Source organism: Centroberyx gerrardi, chromosome 6 (assembly GCF_048128805.1).
Source record: "Centroberyx gerrardi isolate f3 chromosome 6, fCenGer3.hap1.cur.20231027, whole genome shotgun sequence".
Classification (NCBI taxonomy): Eukaryota; Metazoa; Chordata; class Actinopteri; order Beryciformes; family Berycidae; genus Centroberyx; species Centroberyx gerrardi.
Genome location: NC_136002.1, coordinates 11324639 through 11346820, shown reverse-complemented (window position 1 = coordinate 11346820; position 22182 = coordinate 11324639). Strand labels below are relative to the sequence as shown.

At 42.9% G+C, this 22182-nt stretch overlaps 1 protein-coding gene across 1 annotated transcript in view; it reads right to left on the bottom strand.

Moving 5' to 3' along the window:
• Positions 1-18241, bottom strand: part of kirrel3b (kirre like nephrin family adhesion molecule 3b) — a 57540-nt gene extending 39299 nt beyond the window's left edge. Inside the window, exons 1-3 of the mRNA XM_071917409.2 lie at positions 18103-18241; positions 12648-12797; positions 508-665 (exon numbers count right to left, since the gene is read on the bottom strand). Of these exons, the coding sequence (XP_071773510.1) occupies positions 508-665; positions 12648-12797; positions 18103-18241 (447 nt within the window). The remainder of the gene's footprint in view (positions 1-507; positions 666-12647; positions 12798-18102) is intronic.
• Positions 18242-22182: the final 3941 nt, after the last annotated feature.

Below are 22182 nucleotides of genomic sequence, written 5' to 3'. Positions count from 1 at the left end.
GCACAGGAAGTGACATAGCAGATTTCGTAACAGGTTGGAAAGACTCGGAGAGATAAATAGAACGAAAGGAGGAGAGGAAAAACACCAGAGACAGTCTGCGAAATGCAAAGTCAGTGATACTCTCAATGATCTCACCATCTGCTTGTCTGAGTTGATTTGTTTACTGGGCAAAAAGGACAACCATCTTTTGTAATCCCAAACACAACCTGGATTTTCAAGAGATTTCATTTCAATACAACGCAGTCTGGATGCCGAGGCAAACGCCTAAGCGTGGCTCAGGCAATCACTCTGACACATCGCTTAGCGCTCTCGCAGTGGTTCTTCACAGCAAAACAAGAAATGCAAGATGATAAATTAACAGTTTTTTTTCCCTTTCATTATCCGTCTTAGGTTGTCTGTGGAAGCCAATAAATGCACAGCCGCAATACCACCTGTCATTCCACCCCCACCCCCACCCCATCCCCAGCCTGTCTGAAAACCTTGTATGACACACACCTCTATGCTTACCTTGGAGTACATGGCCCCGTTGAGGACCTCTCCGTTGCGGATCCAGATGATCGAGGCCGCTGGTTTGGCGTTGTCGGCATGGCAGGTCAGATTGAGCGGGTCACCGGCCCTTAGGCTCACCACCGGCCCCCCACTGATCACTGGGTCCTCAGGGGGAACTAGCAAGACAGAGAGAGAGAGAGAGGGAGAGAGAGAGGATGTGTTAACTACAAATATTTGTGTTAAAATAATATAATAATCCATGTATTCATATTAATTATTAACAAATCAATAGAACATTGTGTAATTCATGGGGAAGAGATAATGTGAACGGTTGGCAATATATGTAGACATTTAATAAAGATGAGTTATTATGTGCTATGTAATATGTTTTGGTTTTGGTGGGTGCAGAATAATGTTATAATGGAATAAAAAATGCGACGGCGTGTAATGTCTTCTGTAATTTTATTTTTATATTCATCTGTCTTATTTGTCTGGGATATTGCATCTGCAGTGCACTGTGACATTGAAAAGATATGATGAACTTGATAAGACAAAGCTAATTACAAATGGCACCTGCAAGGGTTTAACTGCACGGAACATAACCACCTCAGACGGTTAATTCCCATGAAATGAGAGTACTTAAAATGCTGAATAGGGAAATGCTTAAGTTTATTGTATACAAACTATCTTTTTGGGTTTCTAATGCCTCTCCATTACATAAAACTATCGACCAACAAACATGGGGAATTTGCATTGCAAAATTGAAGTCTCAGTGATTCATGGTCACTCATTCAGTGAAGGCAATCATATCTCAGAGAGACATCTATTTACCTTGTGCATAATGCAAAACTAACAGTGGATCGCACAAGGCACGGCAAAGCCTTGCACAAGACACAATGTAACACTGTAAATAACTATCAACTCTGCCATCTTATTCAAAGCAGATGTGACTTCTACAGTATAGATGATAGCAATTAAAGCAATTCAGTCTTATGAATTCACCACCCCCACACACGCAGACACACACACACATTCAAATAGACAAACAGAGGAAAGACAGCATCACATAACAGTGGCGCACTTGCTTCTAAATGGCACTGATCAAACTCCTCTTCCTATTTTACCCATGAACTGATCACCGTTTTTTTTTTTTTTCAGTCAAACTGCAGTGAATTATTGATTGACCTGAGTGCTCATTACAATGCAGATCTGGGGCAAGATGAAATCAAAGGCTGCAGGCAGCTGCCATATTCCCTTGCAAGAGCGTCATGATTGGAAGGAAGGTTAGTAAGGGTTAGATCTATGCTGTCAAACAGCATTGAGACGAGTGAAAAGAGAAAAGGGAATTAGGCATACTGTATTGTACATTTAATGACGGTAAGTATAAAAGGGCTGTTATAGAAAAGACATTAATGAGAGCATGGAGTCAGAAAGGTGTGCATATACTTTCACACTTTTCTTGGAAGTTAATTATACATTGTCAACACTTTGTTATTTAGCTCAGTTTTAGTTGTAAGTTGTAAGTGCATTTTTGGTGATAAATAGATCCCATGAGTTTTAAAGCGTAAACATATCACATTTACTTTGGAATGTAGAGCTAGTTTGTTTAGCAAATTGTCAAGTTTGTTTGTTGTCACTTGATAATATGATAATTAATATGATATGATTTTTAATATAAGGACCATTTGGAGAGGGACATTGCAATTAGACCTGCACAGCAATCGCTGACTCCGGTTCCCTGTCAAAAACCAGCTCATCTTCAGTCTTCAAGTGCCTCAGTTGATTAGCACATGGAGGTGTTTTGATCTTTTGCTCTTATGACTAATGTCTTTCCATTACATAAAATGATTGCCCAACAAACATGGAAAATCTGTGCCTCCCCAAGTTATTAGATGTCCTAGACATCAGTACCACACACTTTGAATGACTAAGTATGAATAAGAGCAGTGTGGGAACAGTAAAGTCTCAACTTTTCACCAGTTGAGTCTGAGTAAGAAAACACTAGATTGATCTGACTACCCTATCTTAGTTAACCTCCCAAGTAACTGTAAGCTATGTATCTTAACCCTCATCCTACCAACATATTTAACATACAAGGACTACCGACTGGGGTCCCTGGGGACCTCAAGAATAAACTACTGTAAGAAACAACCATCATAGCAAAATGTTAACTTATTTCTTCTCAAAACATTATTAGTTATGTAATTAATGTCATCTGAAAAAAAAAACCCAACAGATTATTATTATTTTAGGAAAGTTACAGTTAATTAAATGATGTATTGTATTTCTGACTTTGAACATCATCTTACCTTAGGAAGAGCAGTATTTAGGGTCGTCGACAGAGCACATGAGGAAATCTGTCTGCTGCATCTGTGTCTGTCTCCTTCAAAATGACTGACAGAGTGCCCCTACCCCCCGATAGTGTGTGATACTTTAAATTAGGACCCATGGCAAACATGAACTCAATAAATAGTTCCATCTATTACAACTGCATAGGCGGAATTGGGTGCTTTTGAATGGGGTCCCCCAGGACCCCAATACATTGGTATTTTTAAAAAGCACTAATTAAAACAGAAACAGAAAACAATGATATGAAGTCATTAGGAACAAATTGATTGACAAAGTCATGATAAATTGGAATGATAGAATAAAGCACCTGTGAGATATGACAAAAAGTATACCTCTGGGGTCTGCGGGTAGCCCAGTCGGTAGGATTTAAAGACAATACCCACTCATGGCTCCCTATTCAGAGAGTAGAGTGTTTGAGTTTGAAATGCAGTGTTTATTCTGGTCGGTTGTTCCAACACCCTTTCATGTGGTCTTCATTAATATGCAAAGGGATGGAAGAGGCAGAGGAATCTCAGGTCAGCACTAGCAGATCAGACAACGGAGTATGCTGATCTAGGCAAGTAAGAAAGAATCTTTGTGAGAATATGGTCACCTTCTGGTCCTTTAGCAGCGATTGGAAACAAGGTCAAGAAGATCGTTTTAGTTTATCCTTATCCTAAGAATAGAACTACTGCACGGTATGCAAATGAGACTGGGAGCATGTGAAAAGCATTATGAGCTGGGCCTCTTGAGAGAGCTCTTCCATTTGTTGGTAAAAAAAAAAAGAACAAAATGTGATGCTCAGTGATGGCATGGTGACAATTGATTGCAAAGATCCAGTGTTATTGGCATTCTGTCAGTGCTCACTCACACACACACTGCTGAAACATTAATTGAATGTCAAGCATATAAGGCACATGCAAAATTGGCAATTTTTTGATGGGACAAATTGGAAAAGAGAACTCAACAGTATATGATTGACATGGCACAGACTTGAATACTCACCACACAACAGAGTGAGTGGATTTTGTTTTCCTGTTATTGCTAACATGTGACAATGTCTTCTCAAACATACAGAAAGAGAGATTAGAGGCTTTTAACCCTCTCTCAAGGTAAATGGTCCTCCCTTCTTTTCACATGTACAAACACTATCAAGGTCTCTAAATGGATGCAACATGATCATGAGAAACAGCCAATAGATATTCAGCAGGGTTATACCTTCAAAGACCGTTTCAACAATTCACGATATGGCTTCCTCTTGACCTGCAATACTCTTAATTGCCTATTTTTATGGATACATTTTTAGTGTATTGTGCAAGAGAGGTTGTGATTTAATGCACAGTGGAGCTCCATAAGCGGGGAGGTCATTGGCAGATCAAACAGAGCGCTGCTACACTTTCGGGTCGTGTCCTCTGGAGGGCTGCCTGCCGGCACTGAGGGTGAATGGCAAACAGACAAGGAGGAGAAGGACACGCTTTGCTGCCTCCGCCATGCACCCATACCTGTGTCTCTTCATGTCCTCCGTGAGTCTGAGGTCTTTAGTGGTTACTGCCAATGTGGAGACATTCGTGACGGGCCCAGATTGAAATTGTTAATTGGTTTGTGACACAGGTGCGGGGCTTTTGATTTGTTCTCCTTAGGCATCTGTTTGGGGTTTCTGCACTCTAGAAAGTAGGGCCAATCCTCCTCACCAAAGCAAAAGAGGCAGATAGGTAAGTTATGCATGATTACACAATAGTCAGGTAAAGGAGCAAACTTTTGTGCTTTTTTTCCTAGCAGCCCAACATCCCCTGAATATAAATGAATGACCTGGACAAATAGATTTGAGTAGATATTAAGCTCTTTCTCTTCAGCTGAGATCTTCCAATGAGCCTGCTTCCTATGACCGCCAGGTCTGACAGTTATACAAAGGCCAGGCCTTGAACTTGAATCAGCCATCATCATTACTGGGCTGTTTGCAAACTCGGCAGTCCCTAATGGTTCTAAATTAGCACTTTACTGCGGCCATTCGATGGATTTGGCATAAGTAGTACGGTCAGCGGTTCGGATTGATCGCTCCCCTTTAATTACAGGGCTGACTTGCTGCAAACCCTGCTCCACTCACCACTTTTAACATGGGGATAATGTAATCCCATTCAACACTTTCACAAAACGTACACTCGCTCTTGCATGCATTCTGTACACATGGACAAGCACACACACACAAACACGAGTGATTACAGCTTTTGATACAGATTAATTAATAGGAGATCAATTAAGAAAAGATTTTGTGGTTTTTGCTCGTCCACACTGATCAAACAGCCAAGACATCTGGTATCAGCAGAAGAGCAAGAATTTAAAACAGGTCTAAGATACAGCCAAATTTAGCGAGTTTATAACTTTCATCATTTTAAAGGATTTTGTGCGGTTACTTTGACCCAAGGCTCCTTGTTAGTGGTTATGCCAGGTAATTTCACATGTTTATGCTCTAAGCAATCATTTCCAGAGGTTGAAGGAGAAACTCCATTGGCCTGTCTGTCACAACTCACATTAGCCTATATATCCCTATCCGTCAGATAGGTGATGCCACTGTTTCATTTTAACACCGCTAGAATTTAATGGAATTGCATCATCTCATCCAGTCTGAGATAAGACTTGGGGTTCATTTCATGTATTCCTCCCAGTCTACTGCTCCAAGACATGTCTGACCATAAACCCTACCTTGGATGCCTCAATCGGAGAAAGAAAAAGTGAAGTCAGAAAGACTGGATTTCAGTGAGATCATTTACTTTTAGTGCATAATCAAAGATATCCATAAATGAGACTGAAGTATATCGATGTGTAATTAACCCAACAGCGCAAGGCAGTAAGTCTGTCGCCTCCAAGGGGGGGCCTGGATAAAACTGGGGGTCATAAAGCTGCCTTTTGTCCCGCGATACATATCAATTGTCCAAACACCTCCGTAAAACCTTAAATTGGTCTGAGGGGAAGCTGATGGCACGCATTGTAATTGGCCGAGAAGTCCACTTTTGGTCTGGTAACAACTGGCTTTGCCGATGGTGAACCTGCTGGGTGATTAGTGGCCAAACCGATGCTGGGGAACATTCCCCAAACCAGCCAATGAAATCCTACGTGCACCCCGGCTTTCCAGGAGCGTGAGCAAGGGAGAAAAAGCAATTTGGCGGCGAATGAATGAGAGCGCTCTCCTCACAAGGAGCGGGATGATGTAGGGGAGGGGAGGCTGGCAATGTAGCTTGCTGTAGTGCTGTGCTTCGGCAGACGTGTCCTGAACAACAATGAGGATCCCGACTTGCCCGTCTATTTCGGAAGAATGCTCGCGCGGGCCGCCTGTCACCCCGTCGCGACAGCTTGCGGAGTTTGTGATAGATAGATCAGGAAAAAAGAAGACAAAAGGGAGAGGAGAGGAATACCCAGCGCAGGTGGATACAGGAGACATACGTGGCTCACTGGCCCAAATCACCGGCCTTCTTCAAGTGCTGTCATTGTACACCTGTTTGAAAGCCACAAGATCCTGAGCCATGTGTGTATGTGCGCGCACACACACACACACACACACACACACACACACACACCAGACACGGAGAGAAAAGGAACAGTGAATGAATGGGAAACAAAGAGTGAGAGAGATAGACAGAGATGAGCACATTTCACCCAGCTCTCTTCCATGGATTCTCAATTTTCAACCACCAGCAAGTAGTGATGGCTATCAGAATCAGCATGGCAGACACTGCTACATGTGTACAAGACATGAACAAGCAGCAGAGGACTGTTGAGTGCGGGGATCAGGAAGTGTATGTTGGCCACTTACTGAGGGGTAAAGAGGCAGATAGTGGGAAAAGGTGCATATGTGGGATAGATGAAGGAAAAGATATACTGTTGAGGTGGAGGGAGAGGAAGATGGAATGGGAATGAAAGGGAAAAGGAGGAGGGGATGGAGTGGGAAGTACAGTATATGCTATTATTTATTGTTTATGCACTTTTTTTCTTACAGTACCATGAGCGCAAATTATTATTTTTTTTTATCATGAATGACCTCAGTGAGATTCAATCCTTTAACCGTGGTAGTGCTAGAGCCATGATCTACCAATTGAGCAGGGCCGTATAGAGGAGCGGGGGGAAGGGAGGATGAGGATGAGGATGATGCGGATAAGGAAGATGAGGGGTGGGGAGATGCCAGAGCTGTCAGAGGCATGCAGAGCCTGCTCCGTCACAGCGCAGCCATGTGCAGCCCCAAAAGCTGCTCTCCACAGATTGGGAGGGTACTGACATTGCTGCTCACCACCCGGCTGTGTAGTGCTATATTGCGGTATATGTGTGTGTGTGTGTGTGTGTGTGTTTAGTGCTGGTGGTCTTTGAATTCCAAAAGCACAGTTACTTAAATATCTCTTTCTGGCAAGTACAAAAAAATGCTTCTCCTTCAAGGATCTGCCAATCATTGCCGACGGTTTTACATTTTTCTTCACGTCAATCATTAGTTGGGGAAGGACAATTACAATTAGCAGCGGCAAACTTATGTGCTTTATAGTGTGAATCAAAATCAGCCCAACAACTGCACACAGTTGGTGCTGTTGTTCTGCAAAGCACAGATGTATTCGTGTCACTTCTCCTCCTTCTGTTAAAACACTTGGGAAAAAAAAAACCCATCCTACATACAGTCTGTCTACCATAATCATGCACCTGTTCACAGCCTCTCTGATATCATAGATGTAGTTATCATCCCATCTCGTATTTCAGACGAAATGGCGGAAAAGGCAGAGTAATATAAATGTTACAGCCACATTTCCTCCCCAAAATGACTGCCGATTAGGACACCTTATCTCTTTTCACTTCAGCAGAGATGCTTGGCTAGACCTAAATTGACTTTTGTAAGAGACAAATTGGTTACATACACAGGAGGCACAAAAGATAGTTTCTTTTTTTTTTCTTTGTGAACTGCTAAATGGAGTGTTGCAAAGTTTTCATTTGAGTATCTCAGATTTTGGCACACACGCCAGTCCTAGAGCATCAGTCAGAGAGAGAGAGAGAGAGAGAGAGAGAGAAAAAGAAAGAGAGAGAGAGAGGGGGGGGGGAGAGAGAGAGAGAGAGAGAGAGAGAGTGATTCTCATCAATTAGTTTAAATGATGAAATAAAGAGAATAAATGTTCACAGACAGACATCACACACACACACACACACATGCACTCAGACACATACACACATATGCACACACACAAACATACACTTCCCAATACCATGAAAGAAATAAACAAACAATGAACAATTGAACTGTGTGGAACAGTTGTTGTGCCTTGTTTGCAGCATAAAATCTTTTAGTTGCTTGGTGTTTCATTTTTTTCCTGAAAGTTCACCTCTATTACTGAGGGGATGACATTGTGATCCTTGAGAAATAATGAATTCAGATTTATCCACACAAAAAGGCTGATTCAGCTTTTGCAATTTGAAACGACAACAAAAAAGATACCCTTGGGCTTTTGTCTACATGAATATTGTTGCGAAAATGCTGTGTCCAAAACATTGACAATGCAGGAAAAGAAATTCAAATATCAACACAATGGCTCATTGAAATGGCATGCTCTAAATTCTTTTTGTAAGAAGACCGGCGCCATGCTGTGCTCATGAATGCAAGTAATTTTGAAGAATGACTTGCATTCATGATCTTTGAGGTTTCACCCACCGCCCGCCTCAGCTGTACAACTCAATTTTACAAGAGGACGAACCGGATCCATGGGCTAGGTCCAAATGTAAAAAGCTACAAAACGCCATGCTGATGAGACAGTCAGTCATCTCCCAGCAGAGTGAGAGTAGGTGCAGACATGAGGTCGGCATTATAAAACATATACAGGACACAGGGAGACAAGCTATTTCTACGCACTCACTCTCAGGCTGGGTAAATTAATATCTGCAAATAATTCTCAGTATTTTTTTTAACCCGGGTACCAGATGGATGCGGTTTGTCACATTGGCAAACATAATGAGTGCCAGAACGTTTAGACTATTTTAAAATCAATACAGCATGCTTGCTCGTGATTGGCAATCGCTCTTAACAAACATTTGGAAATTAGGTAATGCTTTCGATGAAGTACATGCATTAACTACATTATGATTGTAGTTATAATTAACTGTTAACATAACATAATTTGATGATCATTTTAAACCTATTGAAACCTTTATAATGTCTCTTGACAATATCTACTGTATATGCACCAACAATGGTTCATAAGTGCTTTTATGAATACACACCTAGGCACAATGATAGAGCTTTATGACTGCCTATTATGTGTTTTTGTTTGCCTTAAGTAAAGAGAGATGTTTGCTCTTAATGTATTATAAAGCTTTGTAAACTACATTTTGTCTGTTTTCAGTTAAGTGATCTATTAAAAGCATTAAAAGCCTCTATTTGATCTCAATAGCATGCTCTGATATATTTCATGACCCTTCACTGGGCAGAGCCAGAAGTAAAGTAAATCATTATAAAAAGTTTGTCAAACGCCTGTCTGAAAATAAACCAAGCCGATCACCCTTGCTTGCCCTTAGTATACTTTTGGAAGGCAATGTTTTTTCACATCCCTTGCTCTCTTGTAATTATAAATTAATAATCTGAGAGCTGTGAGCCTCAAGATAAAGTGACAAACAAAGGTTAGAGGACTGTCAAGGAGCTTGTGATGCGAGAAAACCTGTAATTATTACTAAAGAAACAGACTACACCCGTAGCAGTTCAACTCTAATTAATGATTTGCTTGAGAACGAATGTAATATTGAGGACTCGTCTAGGCAACTCTGTTTTCTTTGGAGTTAATCTTTGGCAAAGTAAATATCTCCTGATGGGCAATTTCAGAACTTCAATTAACAGAGATTACTTATGGATGTACAAAGCCTGTCGGCATTACTTTGCACATTACTGTGCATCCCTTTAATGTAGTTTTTCATATTGGAGAGCAAATTCAGTAATCAGAGAAATCCATGGCTCTGCATTAACTAGTAATGATTCAGAGGGTGAGATAGACCGAGAGAGAGAGAGTGAGAGAGACAGAGAGATGGAGACAGAGAAACAAAAAGTGTTTAAGACAGAAAGATGATATTAAAATGTCAGCAGTGAGTCAATAAATGGCGCCACATTCCATCATGACAATGAACGCAACACATTTTCCTTCGTGAAAAAAATGAACAAGCTCCTTGGACCGATTCCGAGCTAAAGACCTTAATCAAACAGTGGTGATCTCCCTTCCCTTCGTTCTAGTGGTCCCAGACCAAGGTGAACACATTAGAGCAAAGGTTTGGAGCAGTGCCAACTTGCTGCGGGGGATATAATTAGCCTCGGGGGTCTTTTTTGGACCAGAAACCCTCCATTCTCCACCTTCATGACTAATTCACAAGACCTTGATTCTCCTTAGGCATCTGGGGGTAAGCCTGCAAGCCATGCATGCTCTCAGATGGGGGACGCTCACCAGCCGGAGCCTTTTGATCCAGGAACTTCTTTTTCTGAGGATGAATGTTGATGTGTTCATTGTTTTCCACTTTCATTTCCCTCGTTACTTGATGTACTTGCTGAGCATGATTCTGTCTTCAATAAGGGACTTTCCTCCTGATTGGACATTTTATTCTCGCAAATGCGCAGGCTAATTAAGGTCAGCGGAGAGACTTTACATATTTGGCTCCGGTGAACTATGAGCGTTTCAAGGACAAACTTAGCAGATCAAGGAGAAAAGAAGAAAGATGTGCATGGAAAAGGTTCATTTTTTTATTTTTTTATTTTTTTTTTGCTAGTGGAGAAGGTCTTTCCCTAAGTGTTACTCAGTGTCTGTGTTGTGGGTTTTCTGTGCTTATCAAAGTCAAGAGGAGAAAAGTTCCTCTGATATGGCGCAGAGAGGAGCTTGGGCCGATATTGAGTTATGAAAGATGAAGGGGAGAGTTTTAGATTTATTCTGCTGTCAAGTAGGAGAAGGAAGACTGCGTGTGTATGTGTGTGTGTGTGTGTGGGGGGGGTGTTGGTGTGTACGTAAGCATATGGCGCGTGTGTCTATGCGTGTGTGTGCGTGCGTGCGTAGGTGTGTGGGGCCGTAGCTGTCTTCCAAGTCGATAGACACACTCTGTCACCACTGGCAGGTAATTGACAGCTTGGAGTTTGCAGTGACACAGGCCTTGCATATATTTCTCCCATTACCTTGCGTGTGTGTCAGCCTAGGGTTCTCCCTGGCAGCGCATTCAGGAGTCAGCCGGCTCGGCGGGGGATTAAACAAACGTCTTCTATCGGAGGCTTATGGGGAGGAATGATAAACTCTCTCACCCTCAATCAGCCAAATAGGAGCTGGAATAAATGGTTCCGCTTTCTCATTGTCGATGACTCATTTTGTTAGGACCTTGAATAGGAAACTACTGTACTTCCCGCTACGCAGCTCGCAGTCCAGACTCAGGCATTTGCAAATTATTTGTGTTTTTTTTAATTACTTTGAGTAGCAGGTGGGTGGGGGTTTGCAGCTTCGGGACAATACGAATTCTGTGCGGTATTTACTCTTTTTGACCCAGGTATGGCAGCTGTCCTCACTCTTTTCGGACTTCTGAAATCTCCCAAGTATACTAAGCAGGCTAAAGATTACACCGTTAATCATGACATTTGGTTGACATTCATTTTGATACCTAAAAAGCCCGAGAGTAAAAGTAGTTTAATGCCTGAATTGATCAAATCCAATCGACAGTGACCTTGGTAAGCACAGTGTATGGATGTGCATCCTGAATTATCGGTGACTCTTCTCCTCCCCCTGTCCTTGATGCTGTGATCAAACGACCAAGTTACTGCGTACAACACCGATGATTCAGAGTAGGTAAACTTTGAAGGGGCGGAACGGGTGGAGAGAGAGGGAGATGGCAGGGGAAGGTGGAAAGTGCAGCCGCCACAGACCCCATTTTTAGCCCTCTGTAGAAGTATTCATAATTATTCATTCATATCCATTTGCAGGGGGCTTGGCAGCCGGAGAGACGTTAGGCCGCAATTTGTCTTCCCCTCTCTCCTTTTCTCCTGCTGCCTTCTCCCCTACAAATCGTTAGTTTCACTTTTCATTAGGCTGGATCAATAAGGCGGATCAGTCGCTCGTGGCGAGGATACTGCGTGGCAGACACCCTTCTCTCCCTCCCTCCCTCTCTCCTCTTTCCTTTTCCCTTGTTCTCTCTGGCTCTGTCATTGACTCCTGCTGTCTTTCCTGCGATTGCCCATCCACCAGTGTGGGAGGTGGTGAGAGGAAGGGGAAAAGAGAAGCAGCAGGAAGCTGGAAGGGCCCACAAAAGAGAAGTGAGCCAGTGATTGTACTAATGCTGCCCAATAAGGCAGAACTGGCAACACTGAATGATAACCCAATAAAGTTTAATTAAGAACCAGTAACCTCTCAGGCTTAATAATGAAAATGGAGGCTACGTGCGGAGGAAGGAAATTAAAGTGGGAACGTAAGGGTCTGAAAAAGTTTAGTGATGCTCTGCACTGTCTGCCAGATGGGAAACGCTAATTGTTGAGACAATTGCTTTTTGATGCTTTTCTCGCAAAATATGTTGTTGGTTCTCGCTTTTCTCTTTGAAAGATTGAACAAGGCTGTGAATATTTTGTCATATTGTATGCATTCTTGCATGTGTGTGAATGTGTGTGTGTGTGTGTGTGTGTGTGTTGCATCTGTTTGTGTCTTTGTGTGTTTGGTTTGTGTGCATTTGCTGCTAATGCTGTGTGATTAGAGAGTGAAAAGTCAGTGAGTGGAAGCGGATGGCACTAGTACAATAGGGAGGTATGCAAAATGTGTGTGTGTGTGTGTGTGTGTGTGTGTGTGTGTGTGTGTTTAATCTACACTCACCCAGCACAGTCAGGCGGGCAGGGCGGGACCTCAAGGCAGCCTGGATAGCCTGGCACTCAAACACGGCGTCATCCGTCAGCTCGACACGCTGGATTCGCAAGTGATGCTCTCCTGAACTGTGGTCCCCAATCACTGTGTAACGAGGATAGCCTGCAGCACAAACACATTCGTTCATTGTAAACACCTTCAGAATCAGTATCCTGTTTGCTTGCCAAATGCGAGAAATGAAATTCAGCATTGAGATTTTGGTGTAAGCTTTTCATAATGACAACAAAAAGACAAACAGGAAAGAAAAACATCCGTGGGCTACATGTTCACATGTTTCTTACTAATAACGTAATACAATTTAGTGTCAAATTACTAATTGTAATTGGTGAACGCAAAAACAAATGTGTCTTTGTTGAAAAAATAACATTAGCTTCAGTGTGTTAAATTTACTTAAGCTGCATCATCAGAATAGATTAGTTGGCGGGTGAGTAATTTGGCCCGTGAAAACACATGTGCGATTTTAACCACGTAGCACTTTAATACAAGGCAAGCACAGTAAATTTAAAATACATATTTTTACAACACTCCTGGCAATGTTAATGAGTGGCTGTGGAGGTTCCCGCCTTGTGGAGAAATGATATTTTACTGCATCTGTAAACAGGAACAGCTAGAGATTGAGATGTTTCAGCACTGCTCTGCGGAATGATTTATAGTTTAATAATGCAAGAAAGCAGAGCAATATCCAAGAGACCTGGCCATTTTACACAAGTCAAGTCAGGTGGTTTTAAAGATATCCCCACAACTGTTATCCAAATATGCATTGAGAGTGTGTTGTGGAGTGCATTCCTCCGCTGGGGCAAATAATCACGGAGAAGAATGTGTTTGACTGGGAAGCTTTATGGGATATTTCTCATGCTTTTGGAATTGCTCGTCTCTGAAGATGCCTCTCTCTTTTACTCTCCCTCACTCGTTCTAATTATTGTGGATATGTGAGATGAAATGAGAAAGTCTGTTCATAAAAATTCCACTCAACAAAATGTTGAGAATTTCCGGCTAAAGATTGCTTTTTCCTCCCGAGGTCCTTTAGTAATTGATCGACGATGAAAGTAGTTGATAGGATTGGGAGGATTTTACAGCAGAACAAGACTGGACTCTTAAAAAAGCTTCTCTCCAACTTTGAGGTTTGTAAAAAGGAACTTCACACATCTGACTCCCACACTCTTCACTTAGCACCCAAAAAGTCTATCAGCGCCAACCCGACTGTTGGATCATTGCCAGAGAATGTCGGGGTGGGGGTAAAATATCGATTTCCCAGCAACGGCCAGGCTATGACTCATGTTCACTTCAGAGATTCCCAAACACTTCAGTATTTCACTATAGAGGTTTTACAGGCAGGTTATATGTTTTAGCACCCAAAAGGAACATAACAGACTGGGCAGCCCTCTAACGGCTTGTAAGTCCTTGAGTTCGTCTACTTGCAAAACCCATCGTGTGCCGAAAGTCCAATTACTGACGGCTGCTTCATTGAATCCCATTGCCTTTAATAGAGCATGAAGTGGGCCTCATTTTATGCTGGTGGGGTGAGTTACAGCCGATTAAGCCACTCTCTGCATTTCATCCTCCTACGTGTAGCCTTTAATCTTAAGGGTCTATACAGTGGGAGGGCGAAGGACAAAAGAACGTCTAAACATAAACATAAAAGCTAGGGAGAATATAAACAGAGAAGCATAAAATATGTGGCGAGCAAACAAACAAGCAAACAAACAAACAAAAAAAAAACAATGGGAAGAGATGTAGAATGCACCAGCGGATGTTTTATGGAAAGGGTTAGGGCTAAAAACAGGTAAAAAATTTGCATTTTTCATTACTTGCTACAATATGTCATTCACTGAGTGGTAGCTGAGCTACTGTAAAAGCAGGTTGTAAATGTAACAAGGTTAATAGAGACCTGATTACAACTAAAAGCTCCCATTAATAATATTAATAACCATTGAACGAAAAGGAGCTTTCTCCTTTTTCGTGCTCAGAATAATGCCCTAAAATAGAGGACCTGCCATTATGTGCACAAGGTCACCCAGAGAGCCATTTCACTTCAATTTTATATTCACTGAGATTGAGATTCGAAGCAATGATGCCATTGAGGATCACTAGGATAATGATCATTGCGCATTTTGCATGGTGTGACCTTGAGCTGACCTTTGTCTAGCTAATTTCCAGTGAGTGCTTATGTACCGCAGGAGCACCATTTACTACGACTGCACTTTTGTGTTGTTGTTTCTTCATCGTAGAAAGGTACAAGCCATGTACATTTCTGTTACATAAATAGCTGATCTGGTCAATTACCTCATCTTTGCCTCTGGCCAACTAAGAATAATTTTGCTGTGTTGGGATTTGGCTCCGTTACAGTGAAGTTTCATCTCTGTGCTTCTCTTGCTTCATAGCGGGAGCCACCCGAAAAGTAAATTGCAGCTGCGGTGGCTTCTGAACGGTAGTGTATTATTATATGATTTACTTAATGTCAAAGAACACTAATGTGTTTTTTGCCTTATAACCACCTTATTTTTTCAATATGACAAAATTTGTGCCGGAACAGGTGAAGACTGATCACCTCTGTGCATGTGATGCGTGTCTGTGAACGACCATTGATCTCAGTGAATTTCAAAGACACAACGTGTTACCCAAAGCAAACAATGTAAAATAGGCCCATTAAGGAGTAATGAATCCATCAGGGGAGGAATGGATTTGTCTCTGGGCTGGATCAATGGCGTGTGTGTGTGTACGTGCATGTGTGTGTGTGTGTGTGTGTGTGTGTGCATACAACACGCAGAGGTGTGGCCTGGTGATTTATAGCATTCACCTATAGAACATGTTTCACACAGTGTAACCACTAGGGGATAGAAATAGGTTAGCCACAGCTGAGAACAGGTGACCAGCATTCAATTTGTTATCAGGAGACAAGGCAAGAGCGACACGTGCTTGCCAGCTACTGTAATTGCCAGCGTCTAAGAGTTCCTCCTGTGAGTCTCCTGTATTCTGCCTACATAGTACAGGAGTATATGCTAACAATTCGATTTTTTAATCATTCACTGTGTGCACTCCTGGAGAATTCATTCCACTACTACTAGAATCAATTCTAGTAGGTGCTTTGTCTATAATCGCCATCATCATGCGCGGCAGATACATTCGCGGTCTGTCATGCATATTCATGCCATTGATTGGTATGTATCTGAGCCGCTTTGGGGGCTACTGTACTTCTCTTTAATTAGAGTAGAAAAGCGGGGCACAAAAGGGAACGAATAGGAAATTCAGGGACAGATAGGAATCATTGGCTTTTGTGCTCTGATTTCTTGCACTGAATGGTGAAAGAGTTCTCTCAGTTTAATCACTGCTCCTCTGAATGGAAACAGGTCCCAGGCGGAGCACGCTGTTGCCGACGCAGCTTCTTTCTATGAATAGCAGAGCAGACCTATATTATTGAAATGCTCCACGCAACATTTGATGCTGCGCACTTTTTATGTATACAGCTGCCACTTTTCCTTTCATTGTGTGCATCTTGCAGTGGATGTACCATCAGTCTTTTACTGCCGACTGCACTGCTTGTTTATGTAGGCAGGAGTGATAAAAAGGACAGCTGCGGAGCACTTTATTTCAAAGAAGTGTCATCCGTCTCAATAGAAGGCACTCAGCCCCTGTCCGTATCATACTGTTGCTTTTTAGGGACCTATCTTCTCCAGGCAGGCAACTACATTCCCCCTCATACAAAACACTGTGATTTCTTTTTTTCTTTATAGACTTAAGAGAGGAAGACACGCATTTAGATTCACTCCAAGCGTCTACATCTTAGGTCTGCTCACTGATCCATATAAAGAGAAAAGACTGGTAGTGGGGGCGGGCTAAGGTCAGGATCACTGCCTCCTGTCCATGACTGTTAAACTATTCACTGATGTGTCGTTAAGGGTCGAGCTTGTTCCCCTGACTCCCGCGCCCCTCTGCCTCCTCTCCTGTCTCTCTGGTCTCTTCATTTCTCTGTCTCGGCCACTGCAGAAATGAGATTAGTTCTTGATCTACCTGTCTGGTTAAACAAATAAAAATAGAATAAGATAAAATAAACTCTAAATCTCTGCTCCACTCTGACTGTGACCCACTCTCTCTCTCTCTCTCTCTCTCTCTCTACCAATCTACTGTACTGTATCTGGCCATTGTAAGCCTTTCCCCTTCCTCCCTCCTCTTCCTCCAAAGGAGACTCTATGACTGCTGGACCATTGTTTACTGCAAGCTCTCAGCCTCCCCTGGGCCTGATAAGGACCTGGCCAGGGAATGGGATGGCTTTATTGGGGCTCCGTCAGCCACTGAGGTTTAATTATGGACCACTATCGGTGACAGGACAGGCTTACTAGAGCACTCGCTGAAGGTCAGAGGGTAGCGGACCCCCGATCTCAAGTGGAATACATATTTAATCGTTCCCCATCATAAGAGACTTTTGTGTTTTAAAAACGACCCCGGTTGGATATTGCACCACCGTGCCTTGAATTGCAATTACTCTTAGACACAAGCTATAGATTCTTCAGTGGTTGTGGCGAGGCGGTGTGTGAGGAAAATCCAATAGCTCTATAATAAAGACTGATATTCTGCATTGCTCTGTAAGGGCACAGAGGGCCGCGCATGGATTCACGTGGATCTCCGTTTCAGGTGGGAAATGAATGATCATTTCAATAACGACGCCGGTATCCCACGCTTTTTATGGATTTGCTCATTCGATATAAATGCTTAAAAAGGTTGTAAATATTTATTCGGAGGCGTTATGTGTTCCGCTGATATCCATCAAGGTCATGAATATACATAAAGCCTCAAGTGGTGTAACAACAGGCCACTAAATGACGGTGCAGCCAGTCACTTTTACTCCAAATTAAACAATTAAGGCAATTATACAAGAGGTGCAGTGTAATTAGAGGACGTGAGCTACTCTTCAAAAAGCCATTTACCGGCCTGAAGTACCAGAAAAGGACCAGTGGCATTATTGATTTCACATTTCATTTGGGTTTCTGTGCTTCTCTGCCAAACACAAAGTATCACAGAATTAGGTGTAGCTTTAACACCGAGAGAGAAATGATTTTTTGAGTAATACAATTATTGAGTGTCTCTCTCTCTCGAACACTTATTTGTGTTCATTGACTTGATTTGTTGTGCACTTTTTAACTCATTAAATGTTTTGAAGTGAGCAACCCAAAGACCATTATGGCATCTCTTTTCTCTATATATCAGCTGAGTGATATATTTGGGAGAGGGTAGGATGTTGACAAGTGAGGGTCTTCAAATGACAAAAAGCAGCGCTGGGAGAAATTTGAATGTGACAGCTAGATGACAGAGTGCATGTAGCAGAGGGGGTTGAAGGAGATGGAGAAGGGTGGAAACAGGCGCATGATGGAGGAGGGGTGACACGACCCGGGTGATGAATGCTGTTCCTTACCTGAAAGGTCTCTGCCGACCCCCAGCGCGAGGCCATCTTTGATCCACAGGACGACGCCGTGGTAACCGGGGAGGGAGCAGGGTAAGGTCACCGGCTGGCCCGCCACCACCACCAGGTCCTGGGGCTGCTGGGAAAACATGGCCTCCACCCCTTGAGGACAAAAAGGAAAAAGGGGGGAAATGTTTATGATATATTCGGGAAGAGTGGACAAAGCAAAAAACAAAAACTCAAGGTCAAAGAATGGAACCGGTGACGTCTTATACTAGGGATGGGACGATATGCTTATCTCACGATACGATGTGATACGTGATATGGGGTTCAATTCAAGATTCAATACAACCATGACACGATGTAATAAATGAAAGTTCAGTGACAGCAAAGTCTGACTGTGCAGAATTATGTTGATTTCTGAGGCACAAATCTTTCTAGCAATGGCGTTGGCTTGCTAGAATGTAAACAACAATTTAAAAATGTCATTACAGAGTCCAAATAATATAATTTGGATGGAGAGCTTGTGCAATTGCGACAGGAAAGTCATCTCATTTGTCATTACTATACATATCTAATATCGTCATTCATTATTCTGCCCCACGATGCGTATTGTCATTTTTTTGTATAGCGATATATTGAATTTCAATATATCGTCCCATCCCTATCTTAAACACATCCGCTTTCTATGTGTCGGGCGCAGAATGACACACAAATATAAGGGAAAGTACACCATATACCCATTCCCACCAATTTCAGTCAAACTCCTTGTCAAACTCATGTTGAAAGAAGCCTAAACGACGGAATACACATTTTTTAGTATTCATGACACTCAGCCGAGATGCTGTGTGCGCATCAGAGGCGTTAGCGCAACACCAGGACTGCAGCGCAGGCTAAGAGACAGCCGTCACAGCTCAGCTGGGTTCATTTATGTAGGAATTTCAACATACGGATGGGCTGGTCCCATACACACCACATTGGCTACTGTAACACTATCCTGTCTGCCAACACCGTGTTAGTGGCAGCCATTAACTCAGGCTCACACCCATGTACTCCAACTGTGTGACTGTTATTAGCCGCACTCCGCTGCCGTGTGCTCAGGCGGAAAGTGGTGTGCAATGAACTCCATTAGAGGAAGAGGGGAAGAGGGTTGGACGGACGGAGGGGGGGTGGGGGTGGGGGGTGGGGGGGGTAGAGTTGAGGGGGCACACTACTGATGTGTAGAGAGAAACACTGGCAGGCTCTGAAGCTGTCTATCGTCTAAAGCCAACACAAACAGACACACACACACGAATCCATACTCACACATGCACTCTGAGGTTAACAAGTGACACTTGTTGTCCCTCACTTTGCTGAGTTCAGTTCATTCTTTATTTCTTCTCTTCATTTTCGATACTTTCAAGTCCAATTGCCCGGAAAGCCAAGGATAATATGGACCCACCTTGCTCTATAACTCAGTATCCCTCTCTGTTCTGGTTATGTGTGGTGGCACCGACACAGGCAGACATACACACACTCCTGTTATGCTTAAATATACATCCGCATGTGCACGTGCACGTGCGCACGCACACACACACACACACACACACACACACACACACACACACACTTCTAGAATTAAGAGCCACAGCAAAAACGACACATTAGATTATGTCTTCGTCTTCCAGCATCTGTGTATCAAGATCATCATCGACTGTGTTTCTTTCTGTGTTTAGTTCTATATTCGAGGGCAATTACTCATCCTATTACAGACCAGGAAATTGATTAGCTTTGTTGTATGACTTCAAGCCACATAAGAGGAAAGATTGTGGTCATACTAGAAAATGATTTTAATTTAGGTGAAATATGCCATTAGAATCCACATGTCATTTTTCAGTCTAGAACTGAGCTCCGTGTGATGGATAGCTAGTTAAGGAGGTAAGCAGAAGTTTTCATATTGATTCATGCACTCTCACAGGCACACATGCCCACGTACCGCACCACACACACACACACACACACACACACACACACACACACACACACACACACACACACACACACACTCAAAAATACACAATCCTGTACACTGCCTCATTTGAATGCACCTCCATTAGTAAACCATCATCAGGAAAAAAAATGCACCCTGTTAATGTATCTCAAAGCATATAATGGGCTCTTCATCATCTGGAGACTCGACAGCTTCTCGAATTTCCCTGACTAACATTTCTGTTTTGTCAGCCCTTGGTAAATGATTTGGCGTGTGTGTAGGTGTGTGTGTGTGAGTGTGTGTGTATATTTAGAGCTATAGGAGACGCTGGCTGCTAGGTGAGACGTCAACTGCGTCTCACCATACGCGTTGCCCTCCAGACCGCCTTGATCAGGACTGCGTGTTCCCACGTGAGGAGCTTATCTCTAACCGGTCGGCGCGCGGGCGAGGCTCGCGAGCGCAGGCAGACACTCGACAGATCGGTTGGCATGTGTCAGAAAAAAAACCCCCAGCTCTAAACGCCGGGGAATCCTGCCTTTTCTTCCGCTCCTTATATATCTGCCCAGTCAGGAATGCTATTATCAAACAGTTCAACCTGTGCTGTAATTGATTTAATGTCGGTGGGATCTCTCTGTTGGCAGCGCTAATGCCCGCGTACTTCCTTACAACAGACCCTCCCTCCCTCCCTCCCTCCCTCCATCCCTCTCTCCCTCCCTCCTCACTCCTCCCGTCCCCCCCTCTGGTTTCCTCACCTCATCTGTTACTGAACAAAAAAATAAATAAATAAAAAATAAAAAGTAGACAGATTGGATGATTTTTGCAGATACCCATCATGCTGCTACCCTGTGTGACAGATCTATTTCTCACCAGACAAAACTATATTACACACAGGATACACGATAATCAGCTTGATTGTAGCCTTCAATCAAAGGAAACATTTTTCTTAGCGGTTTTATGCGTCCGACGGTGTTGTTTTAACACTACAAAAAAAGCAGATTTTGGCACACACTGTACGGTGGCACTACATGCTCATCCTGCACTCCTTTGAATCATAAGTGGCACTTACTAGTGCACACAAAAATGTATATGCACTTGCTCTTTCTGTTCAAGTTGCTGCTGAGCTTTCTGTTGTGATTTCTCTCTCTCTCTCACACACACACACACACACATTTCAGCTGATTTCATCTCAGCTGTGAATGGCTACATGATACATTTCTTCAGCCATTCTAACCTCATCACCCACATGTTTCAAAACCGCTCTTGAATAGGTGAGGTATTCATACAGACTTGAATATGATCATAGTAGAGGGTAAAGCACTGTGCCTTTCCCAGATGGCTGACCTAGAAGGGCTATTAAAATACCTGAGTGGCGGAGAGAATCAAAGACTGAGCAGGCACCGCCTTTCACATGCCACTTGACCAGTCAAACAGAGATCTCCTTCATTCACTTGAAAGCCCAGGCTGAGTCACGCCACAGAAGAGCACCGCAATAGGGGAGCGGGGCGGTGCGTTTGAGGAGTTTTGGGGGGTGGTAGTGGCGGGGGGGGGGGGGGGGGGGGGGGGGGGGGGGGGTTCACATCAAGGTGGATCTATTCATTCATCTCCTTTGCCCTAAACGAAGCTCCGTCACATCTGCCAGATTCATCCTCCAAAACGTGGCTCCTCCTTTTCTAAATTTTCAAAGTACTATTTGATTTTCTCTGTTATTGTTCAATGAAGAAATAAGGGGGAAAGAAATGCTTGTATTGCTTTTGTGAAGATAAAATAGCTATTTACTAATTACTTTGGATATATTTCTTCAACACTCAGCTTCATGTTCATCAAAGCGTCTTCTTTGGCGTGAAGAGAAGTTTTTGCCGACCAATCAGCACCACAAACCTGTGGGAAGACCTGCAGAGGCAGAGTGTCTCTGTTCACATGAAGGAAGTGTGTGTGCAGCAGTTACAGCTGCTTAGGGAGTTTTTTTAACGAACGTACAGTTTAATTGTTTTAGTGTTTGCGTCACAAATATTTGCGTGTATGATTTTTTTTTTCTCAAACTAAACCGAGTTAGTCTTTAAAAGGTTATTGCAAACCGCTAAAGAAAACACGCTCACTTATTAAACATTTTCAAAGGCTAGGTG